Raw genomic sequence first — 27522 nt, 5'->3', positions numbered from 1 at the left:
CCTCAGCTCCCACTGGAGAGTCCTCAAGCATAATACGTGTTGTGTACTTGTTTACCGTTTGTCTCACGGTGTTAGTACTGCAGGTGTACGTGCAGTCACATCCTTTCGTACTGCAGATACTGTGAAAACTGCTTGTTTATAAAAACCAAAGTGGAAGTGTAGCGAATGTGCGTGGGTAACTATTGTGCCGTGTAAGATACTACAGGTATGACCTTTGAATGGAAGCAAGCACAGGCCCAGCTAGGATCAGAATAGCTGCTGGCTTCAAAGGCAGCAGGTGACCAAGGTTTTCCATGCTGCCAAGCCAAACACATTTTCTAGAGCAATCTGCTGCCTCGTGCCACTGCACTGACAGCATTTTCTTAGAAGAATCATAGACTTTGGCTGGTCTCACCACGCTGGGCTTGCACGCTCTCGAACTACTTTTGATTTGGGTGAGCTCCAACACCTTCTCTGGCATGTTCCTTGTACATAGACCCTCAGATGCATTTTCCCAGAACTACAGCCAGCCAGTCTTGCTTTTCAGTGTCCTTAATGTCTTGGTACCTGCTGTCTCAAGATGTCTTAGCTGCTGAAGTTCAGCCTTTCCCAATGCACGTATTTTGATGCCTTGCACTTACTTTATGTATCATTCACTTAAAAATGTGGTGAAGATAAAGCATGCAAGCTTTTCAAGGCTTTAGACATCATTTAGACAGGCAAATCTTAGTTAAAAACACAGAAAATCCATGTGCCATTCGCTGTCTCTGGAACCTTCTGTAAGTTCCAGTGGTTTGGGACAAATTCAGAAATTTTGCAGAAACTAGGAGAGAGCGTAGCTATAGAAGGTGATGTGCTGTACCAAAATGGGGGTGTTGGGTGGGCACAGATGGTTAAGTAATTTTCTGAAAGACATTAACCTATAAACATTCCAGAATCCTTGTGTAACTGTTCTGCAGCTCTTCCCAGCAGCCACGTTTCCCCAGTTTACATGAGAAGTAAGGCTAAAGCTGATTCTTTCAGTACATTGCATTTCTAGCATCTGACTTCATATGCAAACGCTGTAAAAGAAGGTCTTTAAATTGTTGTCGAGCATAAAGTGGCAGCTCATTTTAGTTCTGCAGTAGTGCACAGTATGAAAGCCTATTAGTGCTACGAAATTACTTTATCACACTTCTCAGTAAGCATATTTATAATTTGTTTATACCTGTCTATAAGGACTAAATTTTCTTTGCTGTTTGATTCCAAAAGTCTCTCGCAATTAGTGAACCAAGAGGACACTGAGGAGTGAAATATTTTCATTATAAATGACAATTTAGTCTTTGTATGTATTGTGGAGTTAGTTTGTCTGTGATACGCAAACTTTACAGTATTTTCCTGGACGTAGTGCAGAATGTGTGTTTTGTGACAGTGGCTGTTGTATTATACTACTGACAAAAGTAAGGCAGGCACTCCCGCTGGCTTTGGTGAATTCTGCTTATGCAGTTGCTACAAACATAGGGTCCTCTGTGAATGGTTTGGGCATTTACATACCAAATGTCTCAGCATTACTAGAGTACCTGTTATACCACACTCAGCACAATGTTGTCCAGGTCTTTGTCTCTGTATTTTCAAGTACTAATGTTTTGTATTCTTTTCCTTGCTACACGTTGGCATCTTAACTGATGTTTCTCTTCTGCAAGCTATGTTGAGATCAGCTTCTCCCCTTTACCCACACGGGACTGAGTCTTTAGAAGACCCGCTGCTTCTGTGTTTGGCTTTCCAAAGAGTTTGAGCTGCTCTGTGGAGGTAGAGGTTTTATACGTAATCGAGAGAGAAAAGGCAAGATGCTGAAATACGTTAGCAGGTAACAAGTAGGAAGAGAGGAGAGGTGGGAGCCTGGAGATCGCCAGGATGCTGAAAGCATGCAAAGATCACATTGGGTCAGAGAGTTACCTCTGCAGATCTGCTTCTTCCTTGGATGTGTGTCGTATCAAACCTTCACCTGGCTGTTGAAGCCCAAAATGAGTCGCTGCTTGCTTTCCTGTGACCCGCTGTCTGACATCTTTGTAAGGCTGCCTTTGCAGCAGCAGAGGGATGCCTCTTCCCCTTTGCAGCAGGCCCAAGCCATCTGCTGTTGGGCCCTGCATACTTTGAAGATGGCATTTTCCTTGTCACGCTCCTTTTTTCTGTAGGCCGAGAGGCTTGCAGGAAATGAGAGAAGTGAAGCAGTGTGCTTTTACTGAAGGACAGTCGCCGAGGGGAGCTGCTCCAGAGCCGGCCCAGCCCTGCCCGGAGCGGAGCGACAGATCTCGGCAGGTGTGCCAAGACACAGTGTATATGGTTCTAATGACATGACATAATTTATCATTATTAAGAGAAATAACTTTCAGAGAAATTTTCATCTATTAGCTGGTTTACTTTACTTCACACCTTCCTACTTAGTGAAAGCCAGACAAATGGTAGCTATAAATTAATTTTTCCTGTCTTTTCAAAAGCTTCACATAGCAGTGGCTGTAAAAGATGTTTTGGCAAGAAAGAACAAAATAAACAGCATTTGCAAAGCAGGCAAAAGTAAAATATACAATAGGTGAACTTCTCAGCTCCATGCTTCCCTTCGCTTCCTTTCCCATTCCTGTGCAAACAAATGGAATCACTGAACATAAGGGAAATGTCTCCAAAATCATACAGGTGTTTTCCATACTGATTCCAGCTCTGAAGAACTGGAATAACCTATGTATTTAAGGAGCTAAATGCAGTTTTTCAACATTCTTTCCCAAGTAAAAATAAACAAGGCTGCTGCTACAGCATTTAATACCAACACAAAGATTTGGCAAAGCACTGAACAGTTACTGATGAGTTTTTGGTTTAGTTAGAGTTCTGTAAATTACTATGTACCACATTGGTGTCTTTATTATTGCAATACAAGATCGTTTCAAAAATTGCTGTCCATATTTATTTAAAAAACATTCAACTGGCTTTAGTTAATATGAAAATATTTATGATAAATTGTGCTGTGTAAAGCACATCTGACTTTGGATGTGGGGAGAAAGATAATGCTTCTTAAAAACCATAACCATTTAACTTACATTTGCAATAGGATTGAAAATTGGTTGGCATCATCCAAACAGGAAAGATTGTAGGTAAACAACATATAACACTGTTGTCAGCTCTTAAAAGTAATCATTATTCTTGTTCTTGTCAGCATTCACTTAAGATGCATTTTATAGTCATAGCACAAGAAAGTAGGAATGGGCAACTTCATACAGTGTTAGAGGGCAAGATTAGCAGCAGTGTATGTGATATGACTGCACTGTCATTGGAGATTTTTCTTCCTGGTTAAGATTCAGCAGTGTGCCTGTGAGATACACCTGTCAACTATTTGGGTGCAAGAGGACAAATGAATCTGATTTAAAATATATATGTGTGTGTGTGGTATAGATATATTAATAAACAGGACTTCTTTGGTTTTGTCCATAATAAAGAACCGTCAAAATGCATATAGTTATATGTGATCCCTGACTGTCATAAGGTAACCATTCCTTCTCTGCAAGCAAATTTCATAGACTCATAGAATCATTTAGGTTGGAAAAGACCTTTAAGATCATCAAGTCCAACCATTAACCTAGCACTGCCAAGTTCAACTACTAAACCATGTCCCTAAGCACCACATCTACACGTCTTTTAAATACCTCCAGGGATGGTGACTCAACAGCTTCCCTGGGCAGCCCGTTCCAGTGCTTGATAACCCTTTTGGTGAAGAAATTTTTCCTAATATCCAAACTAAACCTCCCCTGGCACAACTTGAGGCCATTTCCGTCCTATCGTTATTACTTGGGAGAAGAGACCAACACCCACCTGGCTACAACCTCCTTTGAGGTAGTTGTAGAGAGTGATAAGGTCTCCCCTCAGCCTCCTCTTCTCCAGGCCAAACAGCCCCAGTTCCCTCAGCTGCTCCTCATAAGACTTGTGCTCTAGATCCTTCACCAGCTTCATTGCCCTTCTTTGGACACACTGCAGCACCTCAATGTCCTTCTTGCAGTGAGGGGCCCAAAACTGAACAAATTTGCAACAAAAGAGAGAAAGAGAGCAATTGTTTATATAGAGATTGAGGTTTTTAATATATTTTATATTTGTTTGTGCATGTGTATATATAACAACCTATATATTTTTTATATATGTAAATGTGTCTAATATGTAAAACCATCTGTAGTGCATCAACTTTAGTTATCATCTGTATTTCTTTAAGAAAAACAAGAAATATTTTTTACTTCTGTGATGACCCTCCCGGGAAGTCAAATTTTAAATAATTGAGAGCTAAAGGAATTGCTGTCTTAGGATGTTTTCATATTCCTATGCTATGGTGGCACTTTTACGTGTTAGGCCTTGTCTTTACCAATACGGTGATTCTGTGCAGAGTAAGTGTTGCACCATCTCCTGTTAGGCTGCCGCTGGTTTTGTCTGCCATCGAAAAATAGACAGTGGCATGAAAAATCCCTGGGGTTGATTTGCCTTTGAGGGCAGAAAATTGCTCCCTAGAGATTACTTCAGAAACTGTATTTAAATGAGGGGAGAGTTATTTAGTAAACAAACGCTGCTTGTTGATTTTGTTATTTGTGTTACAAATGGGGTGAGACATAGAAGGGACAAAGAAGGGAAAAATCCTTTGTAAGACTCTTATATTGACTTGGCTTAGAGGGTGATGGTAAAAGTACTGTTATGAGGGTCTGTAGTCATTTTGCGTTGATTTACACAAGAACATACCCTAATTACAATTAGGAAGGTGACGTTTCTATGTGCTGGGGAACTCAATCAGGATGTGTCACCTGCTGTGCAAGGTGCTAAGATTCCTTCAAGGACTGAGACCAAAGTGTTGCCTTTCTTTCTCATGTGCCCATCCTGCTAAGAGATATTGCAAGCCATATTTCTTGTCATTTTGACTTTGCATTTGTTTACGGAAGCTGTGGACATCCTTCTTGAGATCCACCCGTGTGGGTGTACACTCTGGTTGTACCCTGCCACTTCCTTTTGGACATCACCTTTCCTCAGGTCTACCGCCTAGCTACTTACCTCAGTAATTTTAGGGCATTCACATTGAAATTTGTCGGTGAGACTTCACCCAAGCAGGGCAGCTAGTAGTTCAGAGATTGTCAGGTTTGGCAGGAAGATGATGATGAGTACTTCAGTGACAGTTATAAAAAGTATCTTCACGGTTCAGCAGGATTTGTTAGAGCTCACAGGTTATTCACTATGCAATTACAATTCTGAAAGTACATGGGAAAAAGAAATGGCTGGCCACCTTTGCACTGCAGAGCCAACACAACTAAGGAGGAAAAAATGTGGTGGTTATTGAAGTGGACAGACATTTTGAATATATGCAGAGCTGTCAAGGAAAGGATGCCATCATACTTTTCAGAGCAGAACCATGCACTCTAAAATGACCAAGGTAAATTAGGAAATTCTTTTTAAATGGTCACCTTATTTTTATCTCTGCAGAAATAGGAACTGTCGCTTTTACCTCAACTCTGAGCTGCGAAGTAAAATCTTCATATGGATAAAACCCACAAGACATGCTATATACCTTCAAAAGCTGAAGGAGATCTTCCAGTAGTATTTTGCAAGCAGATAAGGCAGCAGCCCCAAGGATTCAGGCTACCTGCCAGTTCGCCACAGTCCCACTGCAGCTCTATGTGTTGCGTGGCTTGGCACGGCAGCTACGCATAACCTGTCCACCAGCCACACGTGTCCCTGAGAGTCAGGCACTGGCCACCCATAAGCCATTTGAGAGGACAGTGTTCAGAGCTGGCAATTCGACTGGATTTGTTGAATTTTTAGGGTGATAGCATGTCCTTCCAGTGTCTTCAGGACATCAGGACTTGTTTTCAATATTGTATTCTACTTCTTTAATTCTTCTTACTTAATTCTACTATTTAGTTCTTACTGCACCTCCTCATACACATCTCTGATATTCTGTTATCTGGGGAAAACCTCTCCTACTTTCTTTTTTCCTAACAGCGGTGACAGATTCCATGAAGTGACTTTTCCCCATGATGGCTGCTGCCAGCCATGAGCAAGGAAAAATACTGCTTCCCTATGAACACTCCAGTACCTAATAACCAGAGAATGGTTGGGTTACAGGATGGACCAGTGCTTTTTCCCCGTTCGTTGTCTCACACCTGCTGATAAATCCCATTCTGAAACCCTAAGTCTTGTCCTGGATTCGGATGGAAGGCAAGATTAAGTTTTTCAAGGTCACAAGCTGACCGTATAGACTTCTACTAAATCTTTGAACAAGGGCAAATTGTCAGGTTTTGAGGGTTGGACTTGTCAGACTTATTTTTAAAGTACGTAATTTTGCAGGCAAAATTTAAATATCAAATAATTAAGTAAGATCTGAAAAGCAGCCTTTATATTTCTATCTGTTGTCTTCTCCTGATGTCAAAGTGGTTCTTTATTGTGCGTTCTTTCCTGCAGAATTTAATTTCAATGTGTTACCTTACACAAGTAAATAAAATTCTTGGTAGCAGAGTTGCTGAGCAAATGGTAGAGCCTTTTTCCACAAAAGCTTCCTGTGATTAATGAAAATACCCTGACACTGACCTCTGCACTGGCTTCCAGCCACCTACCAGAACAGTAAATGACAGGCGGCGTAGGAGCTACAAACACACACGATGAAAAAAGAACACAATGGATAGCCACTTAAGTCTTTAATTTGGGAGAACGATCCGCAGCAATGCTTTCTTCAGGCTTAGCGTCGGGAGGACACTGTAAGAACTCTGGTTTGATTCAGAGGGTTAATGAGTGTCAGTGTGTAAATAGTGGTGCAGCCCTTCTGCTGAGGCAGTGGATGTTTATAGATGTGAATTTTTCAGCAGCTATAAACAGAAGGTCTGTTTGTTTTGTCTAAAGTGCATGGGAAAGGCTGGATCATAATGTTAGAAATTCAAAGCTAATGGTTAAAAAAAAAAAAAAAAATCCTTAAGTTTCAAAGTTCAGCTTAAAATGTCATGGCATAGCTTCCGGAAGGGAGGCACTGGAGCAGGCAAGCTGCAGCAGCCCAGGAAAGCAGACAGCACAGCACTGGTGGCTGTGCGCTCGCTGAAATGCGTGCACGCCTGTGGTTTACTAAGGAAACCGCTCAACACACACACATCTATGATTTTATTGCGTTCGAGTCAAGAGGTACAGCAAGTAGATAATATCACCTATTGGCACAGGGACAGCAAACACAGCTCGTACCTTTCTCCTACAAAGCCATCTGCCCCGGCTGAATGTGATTGACTGAGAAGTCACGTACTCAGCCTCATCTATCTCCCCAGTTGGTGGAGAAAAAAAAAATGCAATTCAGGTTTCAGCATTTTTGTAATCCCTCTGAGCCTCCCATTAAATTTGCTGTACTGTGTGGGAAAGGATTAAAGATTCTTTGGGCTCCAAAAAACACAGTATACAAAAATTAAGTACTACAGCATGGTTTGTGGTAAGGCAGCAACTAAAGTCTATAGCCTGCCACATAACCCAGAGCAGCGAGTTCCTTTTGATAAGTAACGCTTGTTGACAGCTTAAAATTTCTGTTGGTAACACATGCCACAGTTGTGTGCGGCCTTTGTTTTAAATATTCTGTATGCACCATACTTCAGAAGTAATTTCAAAAATAATCAGAGTTGTTCATATGCTCTTACTAGCTTAGTTCAGAGTGCCAAAGGAGGGGAATATCTGCTGGCAGGGAGAACTTCTGTTCCCTTAAGAATGGCTCATAAATCCTCCTTTGTAATAAATATTTCAAGATTAAAATCAATGCGTTACAAGTTTCAGACAAGGCTGTTTATCAAGATGAAATAGTTCATTTCCTAAAAGGCAATATTATTTACATTGTATGTGAGTGTGGGCATAGAAGAGACTGTTATTTAAGAGCTGCCAGGATTTTTTCCCCTCAAAAATGGTAAATGAAAAATGTCGAAAAATTTCTTTCCCTAATTTTTTACAACTTTGAGAGCCTGACTTGCTGTCAGGCTTAGTTTGTGCAGTATTAAATTCTACTAAATATGTTGTGCTTAATGTAATTAAGAATCTAGCATTTTTTGTCCTAATTCCATAATTAAATATATGAAATTTTTTTGTGTGAAAATGACACAGAGCTACTGTGTACCCAGGCCTTGGGGAGAAAGTAGGGTCAAGAAAGGGCATAATAGATATTAAAAATTAGACTCCAAAACTCATACACTTAAAATAAATATTGTCTTCACCCACTTACATTATCCTTCCACATCTCAACTATTAAGCGAAAAGCTGTGTGTGCCTACCACCAGCTGCGCATCTGACTACAGTTTGCCAACGTTACAATGCAGACTAGAAAGTACTAAAGAACAAGAGGAATCCAAGCATCAGGGTTGCATTGTTGTCATTTTTCATTTCCTCACTGCACTAGAAAGCACAAATATATGAGGTGTGAATACCATCTCATGAACAAGAGGTCAGTTCCAGTGTGTGTAAAATGTTACTGCTGAACTAACCATACAACTGTTTTCACCATTTGTAAGGCAAATTAAGTCAGGGTTCCAAAGAAACTGGAAAACAATACCATACCATGCAATTTATATCTAGGTTCTCCACCCAAAAAGCGTAATAAGAAATATCTGCTGACTATATCAATCTTTCTGTTTCTTGTTATATTCATATTTTCATTTTTCTAAACATACAGCCTATTTGCTTGTCCTCTGTAGTAACTTCTAATGTTAATTTTTATATGAGCCTTTGAACAGCATTCCTCAATGTCATTATTTCAAGATTTTATATATGCATATCTTTTATGTATCAGTTATTTGTCGTAAGGTCTAGGCTGATAAGAGTATTATTTAGAAAAAAATGCTTATAGAAAGAAAAATGTCATTATGAAAAAGCTTAATATATGGGCTACTCAGTTCTTGGTTTGTTTTTAATCTGTCTTGTGAAGCTGAAATTATAACCTGTTTACTTTCTAGTTTCAGCTTTCTGATATTTTGGTTTGATTTCAGGTTACCATTGGCCAACTATATTCCACGCAGAAATTGGTTATTGAGAGTCCAGGAAACACATAGCTATAAGAAGACTCTGATCCTGAAGCAACACTGGACCATCTTCAGCATCCTACAGTGCCACATTCAGATGCATAAACCCACTGCACATGTCTGAGCTTTTCTGTTCAGCAGAAGAAATGCTTGAGAGACTCTGTTTTTGGGAACCAAAGTACTATTTTCTAATGGTTCACATGTTCTAAAATATGTTGCTGTGATTTATAAAAGGATGTAAGGTAGTCTTGAAATCTGTTTGCTTGTATGTCCCACGTGATGAAATAGTTTCTGCCCTACTTTGACAATAAAACTCATTAAACTACCTGTAACCAGATACATTATTCTGCTGATGACCTTTTCTCTCACTGAGCATGAAAGATGTGTTAGATTTAAAACCCCTCACCCAGTTACTAAGTTTTTATTGATCCTGTTCCTTTAAAAATATACAGCATCTGAATTACATGACTAAATACATAGTCCATTTTAAATATTAAAACCAGAGATGAACAGAGTTTTTGTCTCCTGGACCTTGATACTTACAGATATCCCAAACTGCATCATGTGGTTTCTTTAAAGAGCATCCCTTGACATTTCAGGAGGTGACATAAAAATTTCACTAGTTCTTTCTTTAGTTTCCAAGAGTTAATAACCAGTCTCATCCACCTTTTAACAATTAACAGATCAGACTAGCAGAATGTAAGACTTGCATCACCGAGACCTGGGAGCTTTAAAATATATTTTCACCACCCAGTCCTTTTCTAAATTTGTTGAGGTGCAGCTATTAGCAGAAAGCACCACATCACTTTATGCAAGGTTTCCCTTTTTCACAAGGTCCTGAATTTTGCAGGAGAAAAAGAACCTCATTGTGACAATAACTCAAATGCTGTAAGTCATAATTTGGCAGCAAGTTTTGCCTAGCAAAAGTGGAACACTCAGTATAGCGTTCTATTGCTTATTATTAGATCTGTAGAATAATCAACACTTTTAAGACAATAGGATAAACAAAAGCAAGCAAAAATTTTGATCAGGTTCTGTTCAAGTCATCGCTGTGCTTGAATTTGTTTTCTATTAGAAATTTGCAAAAATTTAAGCCGTGCAAAGCTTTTTTAATGGCATACATCAAAAAAAAAAGCTTTTTTATTTCAGGGACTTGTTGTGGGGTTTTTTTAAGAAGAGAAACTCGAAACTAGTTCCATGACACTGTGGCCTTTAAAAACCTCCCCTTATTTTTCTTGCTTTGCAAAATTCATCTTTGTTTAGAACTTCTGTTGTTTTGTGTTGTTCATGCTGTGTGATAACATTATTAAAGCAGAGGATGGACAAAGTGTCTAATTTAGAACAAACTCCCATTCCTACTACCATTTAAAGTGTGTTTTATAATTTTGTACAGTTAGATTGAAATGTATACTAATGCATTCCGTTAATGATATAGTGTACAGAATAAGATACTGTGACTTGAGACTCAAATGTAGCCTCCATTCTCACCTTCAAATAAAAGGCACATACAGTCATAATTCTCCTCGGATTAGGTGTGTAAGTATTGCCATGTAAATTGCTTTTAATGAACATTTTATTAAAATGGCATTTAATTATTCTAATAGGTAAAATACATTATATTCTGTACTTTAAATCTCCCCGTTCACAACTGGATAATTAAGTTAATGGTGAAAGTGTAGGGGAATAAAGGTTTGATTACTATTTAAGCTTCCAGCGAACTCAAAGAAACATAATAACATCTTACACTTCTAGAGGACACAGGTTTGGAAGGGCTGCCAGTTTTATACTCTAAGGAACTTGGTCTCTTAAATAGTACATGCAAAATCCTTGTTTAAAACAGCTTAATTAGTGGAACAAGCACTGCATACCAATTCAAGATCTGAGAATGTATGCTAGGAAACAAAATAAACATCCTTATAAATAGTGTAACTGTAATTTATGGAAAAGGACGAGTCCATCAGTAACATTTTTACTATTTAGATCTAAGTTTTCACCATGTTAACAAAAAATAAAGGTTTGTTTTCAAATAGAAGTCCTTTAAATACATAATCATTTATTTCAAAATACCAGTACCTTTCCCATGAAATTCCTTATTGTTCCGTTTCCACCAAGAACACAGCTGTAGATGGCACGTGCTGTAATATAGGCGTGCAATCATGGGAATGTGAAATTTCTTATTAATTCCCTTAAAAGTACGGAGGAGATGACTTCTCCATTAATACCTGAAAATTCTGTTGTTGAGTTTTGGTGGTAGATACAGCACTACTGCTCTCCTAATTCATGCCTTTCTGTCTCAAGGTTACCACTCAGATTCTCTTTCCCTTAGCTATTTATACCTGCAAAGGAACACTAGTAACCTTCAGGATCCATTCTACAGAGAGGACCCATCAAGAAAAATATAAATAAAATTCAGGCTCTGTCATCTCGCTCCACAATCTGTAGCCGAGAAGCTCACTTTTTCAGTCAGGGAGAAGTGAGTTCTTGTCCCAAATTAACCATCAGTTTACCATACAGTATTTATACATTACTTATTAGAAGAAACCTGAGAAAATTTCTGCTGCTAAGGACCAAAAGCCTGTGTAATACTAACTTGTTAACAAAAGTTCAAAGCTAGCAAAGGTGTAAGATATTAGCATTTACTACTCAAAGCCCACACAATCACTGCATTTTGGATGTCCGTTCCCTCTCTGTTTCAGACAGATTCCTTTCCTCACCAACACACGTCAGTTCTCCCTCCATTAGTGTTAGTTATGTGTGTATCCGTTGTATGTGATGGGAAGATACCTAGAAATATTTTTTTCCTTACCTAATGTGCATTTTAAGTAAATTTTGTCATTCATACTGTCACCCAGTTCTGTATAAAACCATAGCTTACCAAATGCTTTATCATTGAAATCCTACAAACTACAGAAGGCAAATTCTTAGAAACCACATCTAGGTTAGGAAGTCCGGCACAGAAATAATATTTATAGGCTGGGATGACTTTAGTATTATGTTCGTATCCACTTGCCATGCTCTTACTCTTGTCTAGGCATACGCTCACCGTCACTGATGGAGACGGTGAACTGGAGAGCTGGCACTGTGGTCCAGCCTCGGAGTTGCTGTGCCCTTACGGCTGCACCTTCTGTGCTTCACCAGTTCCGTTTACGTTGCAATACTCATTAAATCTCTCTCTTGGCACACGGTCAGGAGCTTTGTTGGATTTTGTCAAAGCACTATAAACAACAGGAACAGTTAAAACACAAAGGAGTGATCCCATGACTTATGTACAATGTCCACTATTATAAAAAGTATATCCTTTTCCTTAGAATAGAAGGGAGCTCAATAAACATCTTTACTAAAGCTGCAATGTCTTAGCAAAGCAAACTTGCTTTTGTGTTATATTAAAAATGTTTGTCTGTTCCTGATCTCACCATTTTAGCAGTGAACCTCAGCAGTATGCACCAAAATTTGAACGTTTACATACACTGAAGTTTGTCGTGACTTTACAGTATAAACTTGGAAACAGCACTCAAAAAAAAAAAGAAAAAGAACAGAACAATTTGTTTAATATTAGTAACTGTTTAAAGGACAGGCGTTTCTGTTACATGTTACAACTTCTCAGGAGATTTTACTGCAATTGAAAGCTCAGTTCCAAAATGCCCAGGTGTATCAGAGGTACAGCTGTTCTGGAGGAAAGCAACCCAAGAGAGTAGCATGCGAACACTTCACATACAATGTTGAAATAGGCCAAGAAGGATTTTAACTTACTACTCGCATTTCTAGAAAGGTATTTCTGTATAAAACTTCACCAAGCTTCCAGGCATTAAAAGCATTGCTTTCACCCTCTACCGTCAGCAGGTAGAAGAATAATTTTATGGAGAAGCACCAGCCCCTCAACTTGCCTCCTGTAATGCAACATGAATAAATGCATCTCTCCAGATACCCAGCAAGGACCATACGTACACGTGAACAGAGCCATGAAAGAGCTGTGCGCTGACTGTTTTCCTGAGTTTTCCATAATGATCTACAGGGAAATCCTGGCATTATTCAAGTCAGGAGTATACGGATCGCTTTGTTCCACGGTTCTTAACGCGGGCATAATTATTTCTTACTCTTAGAGATGTTTTGCTTGATGACCTTTATAAAACAAGGAGGAAGGTGTGTAGCTGTTTTACTGAGAGTTTACATTCTTACTTTTTCTTTTTTCAGTACTTTAGAGTATAAGAATAGTGCATGAGCCCTTAATGTGGAAGCAGGAAAAAAGAGAGAGAAGCCAATAATTCTTCCAGCGCTGTGTGTTTTCTAAGAGGAAGAAATTCGGAACTCTCAAACCCCTTTTCACAAACATGTGCACCTTCAAAGGATTTTGCAGCTTACACAGGAAATTATATATCATCAATGTGTTGCGAGAGATGCTTCTCTCTCAGCTACTCACCTTTTTTACTTTTAAGCCCAGTATCTGCTGAAGCTTTGCAAGAGGAGGAGGTGATGGTAAGTAGTGCATTCAAATGACTACTCTTCTGTGCTCAGGGTAAGAGAACTATGGAGACCTGTGAAGAATGTACAGGCTTTCTATTGAAAGAGTGCACTCCATAAATATTTATACCAGTCTTTGGCAATATGCTAATCCAAGGCAAGTAATTTTCCCTCTCTTAAAAAGAATCATGAAAAACAATTAAGGTGATTTAATTACTGCCATGCATAGACGGCAGATTTTGAACTCTTGACAGATGAACATTCATCACAGCGTCGTGTTATCCTAACCCCATAACACAAGACTCTGAACAGAATAGACAATTAAACCTAGATCATTTCCCCTACCTACGCGCAGTACTCTGGGCTGGATCCAAATCCCAGGGAAGCCAATGGGAGCAGAAGCCAGGCTTTTCAAGTACTGACTGAAAGCCCCGGCTTTAAATAAAACAGAAGTAGTTTGCATGCAAGTTTGCAGTTCTTCATGACACCAAAGTAAATTTAGCTTCACAGTCCTTTTCTGAATCATTTAAATTTGAATTTAAATGTAAGTGTAAGCAGCAAAAAATTGCTTAAGGAAGATTTAACTTTGATGTCCTTCACAGTTACCCACTATAGAGTTTCAACTACGTTACATTTTTTTGGTTTATATATACCTATAAAACCTTTTGGCAGCTATTTCTCCCCTAAACCCTTAATCCAGGGGAAAAAAAAAAGCCCAAACCAGAAATCTGCATAAAATTAAAATGTTTGGAGCTGGAATTTTTCTGAGGGTGCTAACAAATCTTTATCATTTCTTATTTCTTAAGTTAGGGGAGGGAGGGTGTTTGTGAGCACATCCTCCAAATGTTACGCTCTGAATCTTTATAAAATACTACATTAACAGTAATGCAACCAAAGAAGAAGAGTGCTTCACTTAACCTTTTAGTCTATTGGGCCTTTTGATTTTGTAGAATTAGAACTGCTTCATTTTGAATATATTTCTTTTGAGGATAAAGTTGCAATTACGCCATGTATCTCAACCTGCAACCACGAGCAGCAGCCCTGTGCTTTGCTGATGCAGGCTCGCTAGATGCGGTGTGCACGTGGTCCAGCTCTGCTTTTCACACTGCTGCACAGTGTCATCTCTGGTAAGGCCTTGCGTTTCTGTAGTCCCCAGTAACCTCATCGATGAAAATACAGAGAACTGTGTGTAGGCAGTCTTTGAAACCTGCTTTGAAAATCTATGCTTTCATAAAATCTTAACAGTACAAAAATGCACTGTCTATTAAGAAGTGAGTATGTTTAATTCTTGTCTGAGAGAGATTTCCCCTTTTCTTTTACAAAAAGTAATTCTTAATAACAGCATTTTACCTGTTATCAAAGCACAAAAATGTTGTGCATTAATTAACACAATTGTCAGGATTTTAGATTGGCACCAATTTTCTGAAGCACACAAAACCATTTTACTGTTTAGTCTCAGCAAATACTTTCTTGCGTTTTGAATTTAGATCACACATCTGAAGAGAACACATAAATGTTACTGTATTGGGTCTGGACGTGGATGATTTATACCCCTTGCTCACAGTTTGCGGCGTAGCAGAGAACGTTTCTAGCCCTCTACCAATAAGCGCAGCTAGCTGGGATTCTTCAAGGTACCAGCTCTGCACCTCTGCCCAGACACAGCCATCAGAATATGGCTACTCCTTTAAATCCTGGTTACAGAGTGATCCCTCCCTTTTCTTTGGCAAAGTTTCCTCCTTCTTTGAAGCAATTAATAAACAAAACACAGAATAAGGAATGGGCTCCAGAAGCTCCAAAAAATACATTGTACTTAAATGAAGAATCAATCTTAATGCTTTTAGCATCACATATCATGCTATATAACTGTGTATCATAGAGCATGCTATTTCATTGACATAAAACTAATTCATACCAGATTATTCCATGTAATAGCCTGTAATCCTGTAATGCAGGATAGTTTTAAAGCAAACTCGTGTAGGGAAGTAGTAGAGTTCACTATTCTCCCTTAAAACCTTTCATGCTTTTGGCGAGAGTTTACATGTAACTTGGAAAACAACAGTAAGAACTTCTTTGTGCGCGCATAGAGCTTTTATTCTCTGCATCTTCAAAGCAATTCTACTAGTCTGACAGTAAGATGGTTTCTGAAGGAATTAAACACCCCTTTATATTTGGCCATACGCTCACACTATGGTTTATGTAGGGTTTTTTAGGGGGGAGGGAGGCAGGCTGTGTTTCAGAAGCAGTGCATGTGTTAGCAAAACTGCAGGAACTTTAGTCCAAAGCTCCCCCTGCTTCTATCTCTGATTTTGTACCAGCTCTCTGAAGAGGCAGGTTATCCGAAGACTTATTTTCAAGTATGGGGAATTTTATAGACGTGCAAATTTTTCTAAAGTGCTCATAATGGGCTTTAAGTTGTTTTATATCTTCAGAGGAAATGAAGACCTGAGGAAGCTCACAGTATGCTCTGTTTTAAAAAGGAAAATAATCTTCCAAGCTCTTGCTGAAGAACATACATCCATGTCAGAACATTTTACTGCATTCTGACAGTGTCTTACCTACTTAGTCACAGAATCACAGAACGGTAGGGGTTGGAAGGGACCTCTGGAAATCATCTAGTCCAATCCCTGCTAAAGCAGGATCACCTGGAGCAGGTTGCACAGGATGGCATCCAGGTGGGTTTTGAATATCTCCAGAGAAGGAGACTCCACGACCTCTCTGGGCAGCCTGTTCCAGGGCTCCGTCACTCTCACCGTGAAGAAGTTTTTCCTTACATTGAGATGGAACTTCCTGTGTTCCAGTTTGTGCCTGTTGCCCCTTGTCCTGTCACTGGGCATGCAAAAAAATTAACCTGAATTTTGAGATACTGTTTCGGAAGAAAACAAGTCAAGGTTGCAGAAGAGTCAGAACAAAATTTGACTGAAACCTGCCTATTTTCCACCCATGCTAGTAAAGCTTCCTCACATGACAGCTCTGCACAACGTGCCCATTACAAGAGCGTACTGAGCCGTCCCGTACGTACAGAGCGATTTGCCTTGTGGCTATGGCAGGACCAGCATCATTTTCAGCTATAGCCCTAAACGGCTATAAATAAATCCTTTTCTGGACAGGCAACATCCCTGGTTACAGTGAGGTACACTAACAGCTTGATCCCCTCTGCACTGCACGTGTTAGGGTAGGGGCACAACCAGGTTGCAAAACTAAGAAGTATCCCATTATGTTTTGCTATACAGAAAAACAATTTGTAATGGTGAGCTTTTTAAATTTTTTAAAAGCTTTTTTTATTTGTACAAACCCATTTTCATTGGTACTTTTTGCTTAATTTCAGGGCTTGGGACGCCAGTAGTAGTCAACCTCTAGGCTTGCAATGCAAGAGTGAAGACTATAGAAATCATTTCAAGTGTCCAGCGCTTTAAAGTCCAACGGTGTGCTCAATAACCCCCTTTCCCAGCAACATACAAATACTGAAAAAGATGTAGCAAAATAAGCCAAATAAATTATAAATACTTGAGAAATGTGGTGCAAAATGTAACATAAGGAGAGCTGAACTAAGGCACTTGTTTTCATTCATTACTGAGGACACTCTCTCTACATTGCGTCGTCACTCCTCAGTGAGAAGGTCATCCAAAGCAGTCACTGCTCCCCAAATCTGAAAATACAGAACTGCGTGTGAGACAGACACCATCTTTCACTTTACAGTGCATTACTCAAAGGTGTTACCAAAGTTCTCCTGATAAACCCAGCATCGGCAAACATTTTAACTCCTCCTTTGACCCGGTTTTAGACTTGTCAATTGTGTGAAAAGAAGTCACCAGTCTATTTTAAGCAAAAATATTTTTGCAGAAGTCCTTGTTGGCTGCTATTAGCAGGATCTACACACAAGCCTGGGGAAGGTGGGGAGCGGTATCAAAGTGTGCTGAATGACAAAAACCAGAGCAGCCCAGTCCAGCCCCAGATCCAGCCCCCAAACGACTGTCTGTTGTTCGGAGCCACCACGGGCACAGCAAAGGTGGGACGGGCGCACAAGCCTGTCATGAGTTTGACGGGTGATCACAACAGTGAATCGTATTGTTATGGAGTCCATTGAACTAAAAAAAAAGACAAAGCACACCATTGCTGTCGCAGTACTACGTCTTTCATAATGGCTGTGAGAACGGGAAAACTGGGATGCTAAGTTAAGTCTGTAGAGAACACGCCGTTACATTTTCACACAAGTGCTCTGTGCATCTCTGACTAATTGGGTAAGTGAAGTCATGCTCAAATGAAGACGTCAAAAATTCACTTCAAGAGGGGAAAAGCAAAGCCCACACTGCTCAGTCTCCTTGTTCTCTCAAAAAAAAAAACAAATAAAACCCCCAAAAAAACAAAAAAAAGAAAACGATTCCAAAGCCACAGCAATGCGAGCCTACGCGCATCCATGTTTCGCTGGCAAAACCGAAGCACCCGCCAGATTTCGGGTAGTCTCCGGGACGAGGCCTCGGCGCGCTGGCTGTCACCCTCCCGAGAGGGGCCTCCGGGTGCTGGGGGGCTGCGGCCACCGCCCCCTGCCCGGCCGGGCCATCAGGGCTCCGCTCGCCCGGCCGGCATCAGTAGCGGGGGGCGGCGGGGGGCGGCGGGCTGCCGGGGGCGGCGGCGGCAGGGGGTGGCGGCGCGGGGCCGCCCCCGGGGGAGCCGCAGCACCGCAGCGTGTAGTTGCGGCCGCCGTTGTTGTCCCAGTACTCGCCCTGCGTGCTGCGGTAGCGGATGGCGAAGTGGAGGGCCGAGCCCTGCCGCAGGCTCGGCGGGACGCACAGGATGAAGCTGTAGCGCTCGGCCGGCGGGTCGCCGGCGGCCGCCGGGGCCGGGGGCATGGGGGCGGCCGGGACGTCCACGAAGGAGAGCCACTCGTTGAAGGTGTAGCGCACCGTCACCTCCTTGGGGCCGGGGCAGCCCAGCACTTGCACCGTGCCCCGCACGTCGGTGGGCGCCGGGGGCCGTCCCAGCCGCTCCAGGCAGACGCGCTGCCGCCGCAGCCGCTCGGCGCTGGGCTCGCCGCCGTCGGGGAAGTCGGGCACCAGGCGCAGGGCGGGCGGCGGGGGGTCCTCGCCGGGCGGCGGCGCGTCCCGCTCCTCGGCGGGCGGGCTCTGCAGGCGGGACAGCGCGGCGGGCGGCACTTGCGGCTCCTCGGCGTCGCTGAAGTGCTTGACGCTGGCGAGGCTCAGCCCCAGCGAGTCGGCGAACTGCACCCGCTTCTTGCACTTGCTGCAACAGTCTTCGCCCGCCGCCGCTTCCTCCTCCTCCTCCGCTTCCTCCTCCTCCCCCTCCTCCCGCCGCTCGCCGGGGCCGGGGGACGGCGGCCGCCCGCAGCGGCGCAGCTCCAGCAGCAGCAGCCGCTCCCCCGCCGCCTCCCGCTTGGCGTCGCGGGGCACCGTCGGGGCCGCGCCGCGGAGCCGCCGCTCCTCGGCCGCCAGCTCCTGCCGCGGGCGTGCGGGGCTCGCCATGGCGGGGCGCCCCGCTGGGCCCGTCCCGGCCGCCCCTGTGGCGGCAGGCGGACGGACCGGCACCGCTTTATCCGGCGCCCCCGCCGCAGGCCCCGGGCGGGGGGCGCGCCCCCCCGCCAGGCCCGGAGCCTCCCCGCGGGGCTGGAGCGGCCGCGGCGCTGCGGGCGGGGGCGGGACCTCCCGGGACGGGCGATACGGAAACAGCAGCGGCCGCGACGGGCGGCCACGCACGTCCTCCCGCCCGCAGCCCGCCGCCGGGGCCGCCGTTACCACGGCGCGGAGGAGAGTGCTGCGAGCAACGCTGTCGGGCGTTTTATGGGCTTTGGAGGAGAGAAGGGGACAAACGACAGGCGCACCCGCGGGGCCAGCCGTGTGTGTGTGTGTGTCCCCCGCTACCGCCGCGGCTCCGCGCCCGCTCTGCCCCGCGGAGTCAGGCCGGGGGGAAACGCGGGGTCGTGGGCAGCTGGAGCAGCCTTCGTTGTTATTATAATTAATTATTATATCATCATCGTCATCATTATTTAAGCTTCCACCCATCAGAGATATCCTGAAGAAAAAACCCAGAGGGCAGGATTAGGCGGGACGTCCCCCAGCACCACCTGGCACCACGGAGGAGCTACAGCCGTGCCCCTGGGGCAAAGGCGGGGAGCCCAGCGGCCCCCCGGGGCCGGGGCTGAGCCGCCGCTCTCCCCGCCTGCCCGGCGTAAGGGGCGCGGGGTCCCGCCCGTGTGCCGTGCTCGGCGTCCGGTGTCCATCTCCCGCAGCTGAGAGTTTGTGAGACACACACCCCCCCCCACCCCCCACCCCCCACACACACCCCGGCTTTTATGTTTAAATTGATTTCCCCCCATCCTAACTGCAGAGAAACGCTTTGAGACCTGAGCTCGAGGACGAAACCCCGAAGGTAAAAGGCACACGAAAGGCTTTCGCTTTGTCAAGTGTGATGTATCTTGTAGGCAAATCTCTTTAACCGTTTGTTCCCCGCAGTTGGTACCAGCAGTACCCTGCTTGTGGAAAATCAAGTCCAAAGGCTCAGGAGGTGCACGCGTGTGCACAGGCACCCTTTCGGAAGGTCAGACTGTCTTCAAAGTTTCCAGTTAAAAACAAAAACCAATCAAGGAGGAAAAACAAAATACAGGCTTTACCTTTTAAACAAATAAAGAGAAGTAGAATCCCCCTCAGTTTTATTTTCTGAGCATGATGTATTGTAAACAGCATCCTCATAACAAGGTGTTTTTATTAGTAATGGTGAGATCCGTATCTGAGAATTTTTCAAACTTACTTCTATACTTTGTGCATGACACTGCTATTGTCCGGGGGTGATTTGCACCGATGATTGCAAAAATACTACGTTATTAAACTTCCTTTTATTCTTTTTCTCGTGGAAGAGACGCTAAAAAGCACATGCAAAGAACATGGCACTTTCTGAAGCAACACGCTCCCACTATGGATTTATCAGAGGGTTTTTTCCTTTGTTTTGCATAGTTTGTTTTATTTTTAGCATCAGTCTGATTGCCAAAAAGCAGCCTCCCAACGTGAGTGAATACAGTGCAGTTCAACTGAGTGTGCAGTCTGGATCTCGCAGAGGAACGAACGTCACAGCAGCAGAAACAGCACTAAACAATTTCCTTAGCAGACACTGCCGTGAGGATATTCTTACTGCACCTTGACCGAAGAGTTGAACAGCGAACAGTTACGCAGAAGTGCCAAATCCTCTGACTCCTCTAGCTTCTGGCCGTGCACTGGACATTTCTTAGCAGTTTGGTTTAGAGCATTGGAAGAAGAGGAACAAAGGACAAACATTCTCGCTGGCACCAGCTGTGCTAATGGAAAACATGACGAATACCAGTTTGCTGTCAACTGCTCGTCACCGGCGCTCTGCTGGACGCTGCCGCGCTCGCCAGGCTGTCAGCTGAGCTCCTCACAGGAGCGCTCCTTTGCCTGCTCGGGTCCAAGCGAGCTGGTGTGCCAGCGTTCAAGCTCTGTGACCTATGCAGCCTCAACTAAACCACAGAGCACGCTCCCGAGCGACTCAGCTGAGGTCTGCGATGCGGCGCAAGAAGGAGGGGGACGACGGTCTTCTAGCACGCGACTGTGGGCGGGGAAGGCACCGGTTTCACCTGCTTTCACCGTCACTCTCGACCTACCGGTGGCTGTGACAGAGCAGTGGATGACCATGTTGGGCCGCTCTTAGCATTCGCTGTGATGAAAACAGGTTGCGATGCAGGCGCTTTCTTACCTGTGCCTGGAAATGAGATGTCATGACCCACCTATCTGAGGCTTGTGGCACCTCAAATTACCCAGCTGGAAAGAAGAAAAATGAATAGATGATGTGTAGGTAACGGTGCTTAGTACTTGCAATATTGTCAAGATTCCTTAGATAAAATACAAGCCTACTACTTTACTTTCTCAGAGTAGTATCTATTTTACGGTGAGGAAAACAGAAATGAAGAAACCAGCCCTTACTTCCTCATGTGGTCTTTATCCCACTAATGCATGCTTTCTCCAGCTTGCCAAATCATTAACAAATGTTTTAAGCAGCAAAGGGAAAAAATGTGCCATTTGCTGATGAAGCAAAACCATTTGGACTACTAGAAATTACAGAGGAATGTGAAAGGTTCAAGCAAAATAAGGGACAGGGAAAAGAGAAACTTACTGTAAATATTGATAAAAGTTAAGTAATATTGTAGCAATTAATACGCATTTCTTACATATTCCATAACTCTGGGAGACGGGCCCGCAAAAAGGACTAGTCTTCACAGAAATTAAGCAAAAGCAGTTCAGCCAACAGGAATCCGTACTGGAGGAAAAGAATTAAAATCAGGCAATTCAGGGCATTCAAAGGCAAGTGGGATTTTTAGTGGTAGTTGATTGCTGCCGTTCGGAAAGGGAGTAATTTAAAATCAGATAAACCTTTACAACAGGTGTTCAACTATGTGACAAGCCATGCCGGTGGACATTAGCTAAGGAGGCATTTAGTGTTGCCTCTCAAGTATTTCAAAATGGATTCTCTTAAAAGAACGGGGCAACCAGGGTCTCAGGCTTCTAACTACTATTTACCACATTTGTCATTAAAGAAAATGTTGAGATAAAAGTGGAGGCATTTCCTAGGAAAAGAGAGACAGGAGGCTTTTTGCATTCCCTGAGCTTTGACCAGTTATGTTTAAGGTCATAAACTACACACAGGATCGACGCAGCAACTTCTTTCATTTCCAAAGATGATTGCAAAGATGATGAGGGGACTGGAGCATCTCTCTTATGAGGAAAGGCTGAGAGAGCTGGGTCTGTTTAGCCTGGAGAAGAGAAGACAGAGGAGATCTTATCAACACTTATAAATACCTAAAGGGTGGGTGTCAAGAGGATGGGGCCAGACTCTCTTCAGTGGTGACCAACGACAGGACAAGGGGCAACGGGCACAAACTGGAACACAGAAGTTCCATCTCAACATGAGGAAAAATTTCTCCGCTTTGAAGGTGACGGAGCACTGGAACAGGCTGCCCAGAGAGGTTGTGGAGTCTCCTTCTCTGGAGATATTGAAAGCCTGCCTGGATGCCATCTTGTGCAACGTGCTCCAGGTGATCCTGCTTTAGCAGGGATTGGACTAGATGATCTCCAGAAATCTCTTCCAACCCCTACCGTTCTGTGATTCTCCACTTTCTGTTTCCCAACTACCCACCTTGTGTGAATCCTGCATTCAACGCACACATCTGGCAGGAGCATTTGCATCCTCAGATGGCTACTGAATGACATTAAAAAAAAAACAATGCGTGAATCACTGGTAAGCGATCCGTGGTATTGCTTTCTCAATTCTCGCTGTGATTACATGGGTATGTATTTCTCAGGGCTTGTTAGATCAGAAATTTTGGGTTGGAGCTCTATTTGATGTGCAATTTAATAAATTGGTCAAGCTGCTTGGATCAATAGTCGTCATCATTTGGGGAAAATGAACATTTGGACATCATTTCACAAAATGAACATGAAAATACTTGTTTGCAGACACCCAGTCAAGTAACAGGACAATTCTGTTGATTCAACGCAACCACACAATGTAATCCAGAAGCCCATTCAAACACTGTTCAGCATTTCTTTTTATGCACTTTTAATATAGGCTTCAACCTTCGAATCCAAACCCAGCAGATTTTCCAGTTAGTCCAAGAGGAAAGTATTCTACTTCTGGATGCACCTAGTTCAAATATGCCAAATCGCTCCAGTTTCCCACTCAAGTCTTTTCTAAGAAAATCTCCCGTGACAATAGCTCATCAGAAAATGTGAATGAGTAATAACTCCTAAGCACTATGAAACAATTCACAGGGATTTAGAAATACGCAGGGATTATCACAGTTCATACACAAAATTACTAACATCTTTTCTCAAATTCTGGCAGCAGTTGTTCTGAACGATCTTCTTGCTTCACTTTGAAAATCATGTAGCTCTTCATCCCAATTTAATCAGTCACGTTGCTTGTACAAAAATGGCAGGGAAGATATTAATAGCCTTCTCCATTATTAAAAAAAAATGCTCCCTATCCCATGGGAAATTCTAGATTCTCCGTGTTTCAAGTTAGGATAGGATTTCAGTTTACAATGTTTATGAGGATAGTCAAACTCTGAATGAAAAACTCAGTGGGTCTATACAATCTGAATAGAAATTATTCAGAAGTTAGATTATTAGACCTAATTTTCTTCTTTATGCAGCAAAACCAAGCAGCTGTACTCCAGAAAGGCATGCATTAGATCTGTAATAGAAAAAGTACTTAAATGGCAACAAATATTTGGAAGCAATTACTTTAGTTTCCAAATCTCACATACGAAGATTTAAACCTGATTTCTGCGGGATGCTCAGTAAGCGAAATTCTTTAGAGCTTTTGAGTCTCTCAGACAATCACTTTTAGAGATGTCTGCTGTGTATTTTGTCTTGTCTCTCAGCAGACTTGCATCTGACGTTGCTTATGGGATGTAGAGATTACTTTACATATACGAAAATATATTTTTTTGGTTTTCCTGAATTACAGCAATGGCTGTGTTTCCCGTAATGATGTGGAATATCCTTTTTAGTTACTTGTACCGAGTACTTGGCAGTAAGGCAAGGAACGTCCCTTCATTTGGGTGAGATGCTAACCTCTTTGAGGGTGGAGCTTTGTAATTGATTTCAGTAGGTCCGAGATTTCTCTGCATCTGATATAAAATCAAGCCCATTCTTCGTGACAAGCAAATGTGTAGTAATGTTACAAAGGATTCCTCTTTTTTTTTTTTTTTTACTTTCTGTTTTGCAGAAACTGTATGGAAAAGATGCCAGGTGCTCAGACAAACACTAAATTCAGACTGGAGCTGGCATTAACTGTGACAAAACCATGTTGCACAGAAACTTTCCATTCACTAAGATTTCTGAAGTGTTGCTTGGTTCTTGTGGCTCTCAGAGGTGCCAAGATTTGGTTTAATACCTTTGATATTTATAAGACATTTCTCTAAACTTTTTATATTCATGTGGTATACTGAAAATCTTAAGTCATTTGTCAGACTTTTAATCAGTAAATTATATTATGATAAAAAACCTTCCCATGTGCAAGCTGACATTCTAATAGAGACTTGCTGTTGCATTTCAACAATTTAACCCAAATAGACAGTCTTCGAAAAGGAAAAGTTCAGTTTATCAGTGAGAAAAATGGTTTCAGCTTCCAAATGTATTCGCAGCATAGGAGTTGAAAAGGGTTTTGGTTTAAGGGTTTTGTTTGTTTTAATGTGGATCTCCAGAAAGTTTCAGAACCACATCTCTTTCAAAGGTGTCTGATGAACACTAGGATCCAGGTTCTCACATGTAAAACCTCTATGTTTATGTATATTTTTTATTTAGCAATCTAGGAAAAAACATCATTTGGGTCAAATTCTTGCCCTACATTATGCTAGTAGATTGCTTTGGACTTCAGTGAGAAAGAAGCTCCATCTTAGCCAGAGTAGTTTGATATAAAGGGCATTCTACCCCCAAAACTGTTGCCGGGCTATTAAAAGAATCAATTTTTTTCTTGCCGTCTGTCTTAAATTGCTGGATTTTGCTCCTGCTCTGCCACCTAGCAGTCTGCCTCTGGAAAACAAAAACCAATCTGTTCTTAAAACTCTGCGAGGAAACTTATTCAGACAGAACATGTTTACCTCTTGACTAAGGACAGTCCAAAATTCAAAATGCTTGATGTACCCTGCAAAATGAACTCCTAGAAAGTATATGAAACATAAATGACAAAACAGCACATCTCTAGACCTGCTTTTTGAGTCAGCACATGAATATTAGACGTCCAAGGCATTAGGTTTTTTTTCTCCTTTTTCTCCCCTCTAAGACATTAGATTTTTGCCCACTGAAATGAGACACGAAAATGGAAAATGACATGAACTTGTACCCACATTAATTCTGTTTTGTATTTCTGTGTTTGTCTCTGTCACAAGCAGCAAGGCGTGTAGCTCACTCAAAATCAATAGCGGCATGAACTCACTTGGACTCTCCTGGGACGACAGAATTGGCTGGCTGGTCAGAAGGACCTTCATGACGTCAGCTGGCGAAACCTCCGACGGTCTTTAGAGTTGTGTTTGACGTGGCATAATGGAATGCTAACCTGACCTCATCAGCTCAGATACCTCTCCGTCTTTTGGGAAAATAGAGTTGTGCAATATAGCCTGTTCCAGTAGCTCCTGGCAAACGCAGGCCAAACTTTTCAGTCCAGCAGTCACAACTGGGTAAATTGTACGTCAGTCTCATTTCTTTCACTTGGGTTAAAACACAGGGATAGGCTTTCCACGTAATCTTGCTGTATAAACTCAGTGTTGAAAACTGTTTGCTTGAATGTGTAGTTTTCCAAACCGCTGCAAAAGGAATAAATTTAACCCTGTCTCTTTGCAGTTCCCCAGGACTGCCTCAGTTACAGTTTGTTCTCAATTGCTAAGCTGTGATAGTAGCGAGCAAGCCAGGTACCTGATAGAGTATATCCTGTAAGAGAGAGAATATTTATCACAGTCATTTATATTGATTCTCATGACTTATGAACATTGTAACTTCAGTTGATGTATAAACCACTAACTAGGTATCTGTAACACAATACGATACTTCTAAAAGCACCAAAGAAGATGTCAGAGGTGAATTTCAGTGAATAAAATAGATTATGCAGTGGTCTGAACAAAGGCAGATTTACATTTCTAAGGAACGTTAATAGTTTTTACAGTAGAAAAAAAGAGAGCAGAAATACGTGCTGCTTTAATATTACTGTACCATTCTAACAAGTGAGCTTTGAAAACTCTCAAGTGCGTGAATGAGAAGCAGGGCTGCATGATACAGCCTAACCCTGCAAAAGCAAAGGATTGGCACAATAGCTATCATTAACAGTATACAAATAAAAATCACTGACATAGCCATATATGAATGCGGGCATGCTCAATCCTGCATCACCAGAAGTAAGAAAAAAAAACCCAACAGATTTTTCTATTTCATTACGTATCAATACGGTTAAGTCCCACAGTCCCAGCGGATTCAGTCCCACAGTTTCAGCACCTTCAGTGGGAAAGGCAGAAAAGAAGCTCCATCTGGTGGTGTGGTTGATTGTAATTGCTTATAAATTTCATGTAAGTGCAAACGCATTCTTCTCCAGCAACCAAGTGAAAAAAGGAAGCGACGTGTAAGGGATCACCTGTCCCGCAAACCGAACCAGCATTGCCTAACACTTTACAATCAGAAAACACTTTAAAATCAGGACCTTCTTCTATTCAAAGCCAACCAGAGTTGAAGCCTTTCAATGCAAGGCATATGTGATCCTGCCAGGGTACTAATCTAGGACAGAAATAGGTCATCAAATAAAACTGAAAGGGTGTGTTAGCACACTTCAAGAGGTGGGGTGGGGAGAAGAGAAGGCAGGAATCATTGGTCAGAGGATGAAAGAGGAGGAGGCATGTGACTGTGACGTCAGGGTTGCTGCTGAACCTGTCATATAAAGGTTTATGGGAAGTTTACAGAGGTATTAGGAAAAAAGATATTGCTGTGCCTCACAGTAAGGAAACAAACCATTCTTCAGTTAGTTGTTTTTATAAGAAATTAACTTTCTTCAGTGAACAAATGGCAATTTTGTTGGAAAAGACACTGTTTCCCATCTTCAAAAAATCTTGAACTGTTCTACCTGTAAGAGATTTGCAACATCTTAGTATGAAAACCAAAGCAGATGCTTTAATCACTTTTTTATGTAATAAAATGACTACTTTTAGGAAGCTGTTTTCTTCTTCCCTGCCTCCACTACACTCTTATCGCCTGAGCTGTGTAAATGGTAGACTTCTTGAATGCATTGGCAAATGCCATAGAGGAACCTGGATGCACAGAACAGCTTAGAAAAAATAAAGATCAGGCTGACCAACACCTGTAGTGGATATTTGCAAAGAAATGCTGAATAAACTGCAGTGATGCTGACGGTCAAGTAAAATAATTTGACCTAAGCCTACAAATAATTTTGGCAAGTATTTAATTGCAAGTATATGTGTAGGCGCAACACCTGAGTCATTTCAGCAAAGCGACTGCTTTGCAGGATTGGGGGATATGTTCCCCCAACCTGATGTTATAAA

At 42.4% G+C, this 27522-nt stretch overlaps 2 protein-coding genes across 8 annotated transcripts in view; one reads left to right on the top strand and one right to left on the bottom strand.

Moving 5' to 3' along the window:
- The window catches only part of LYRM4 (LYR motif containing 4), a 94460-nt gene extending 83470 nt beyond the window's left edge, over positions 1-10990 (top strand). For 6 of the 7 annotated variants that reach the window (XR_008576155.1, XR_008576156.1, XR_008576157.1 and 3 more), the window contains one exon: positions 8970-10990. Coding sequence is in view for 1 of the 7 variants with exons in the window: in XM_054818766.1 (XP_054674741.1) it covers positions 8970-9032 (63 nt within the window). In the remaining 6 variants the exon portion in view is untranslated. The remainder of the gene's footprint in view (positions 1-8969) is intronic. The other variant, XM_054818766.1, reaches the window with a different exon arrangement.
- Positions 10991-12543: 1553 nt separating this feature from the next.
- PPP1R3G (protein phosphatase 1 regulatory subunit 3G) lies at positions 12544-19697 on the bottom strand. The gene has a single exon (XM_054818765.1). The coding sequence runs from the start codon at positions 19472-19474 to the stop codon at positions 18044-18046; it is 1431 nt and encodes a 476-aa protein (XP_054674740.1). The 5' UTR covers positions 19475-19697; the 3' UTR covers positions 12544-18043.
- Between the last annotated feature and the right edge of the window lie 7825 nt (positions 19698-27522).

The sequence above is a fragment of the Grus americana genome, chromosome 2 (assembly GCF_028858705.1).
Source record: "Grus americana isolate bGruAme1 chromosome 2, bGruAme1.mat, whole genome shotgun sequence".
Lineage (NCBI taxonomy): Eukaryota > Metazoa > Chordata > Aves > Gruiformes > Gruidae > Grus > Grus americana.
This window is presented reverse-complemented; position numbering and strand designations above follow the sequence as displayed.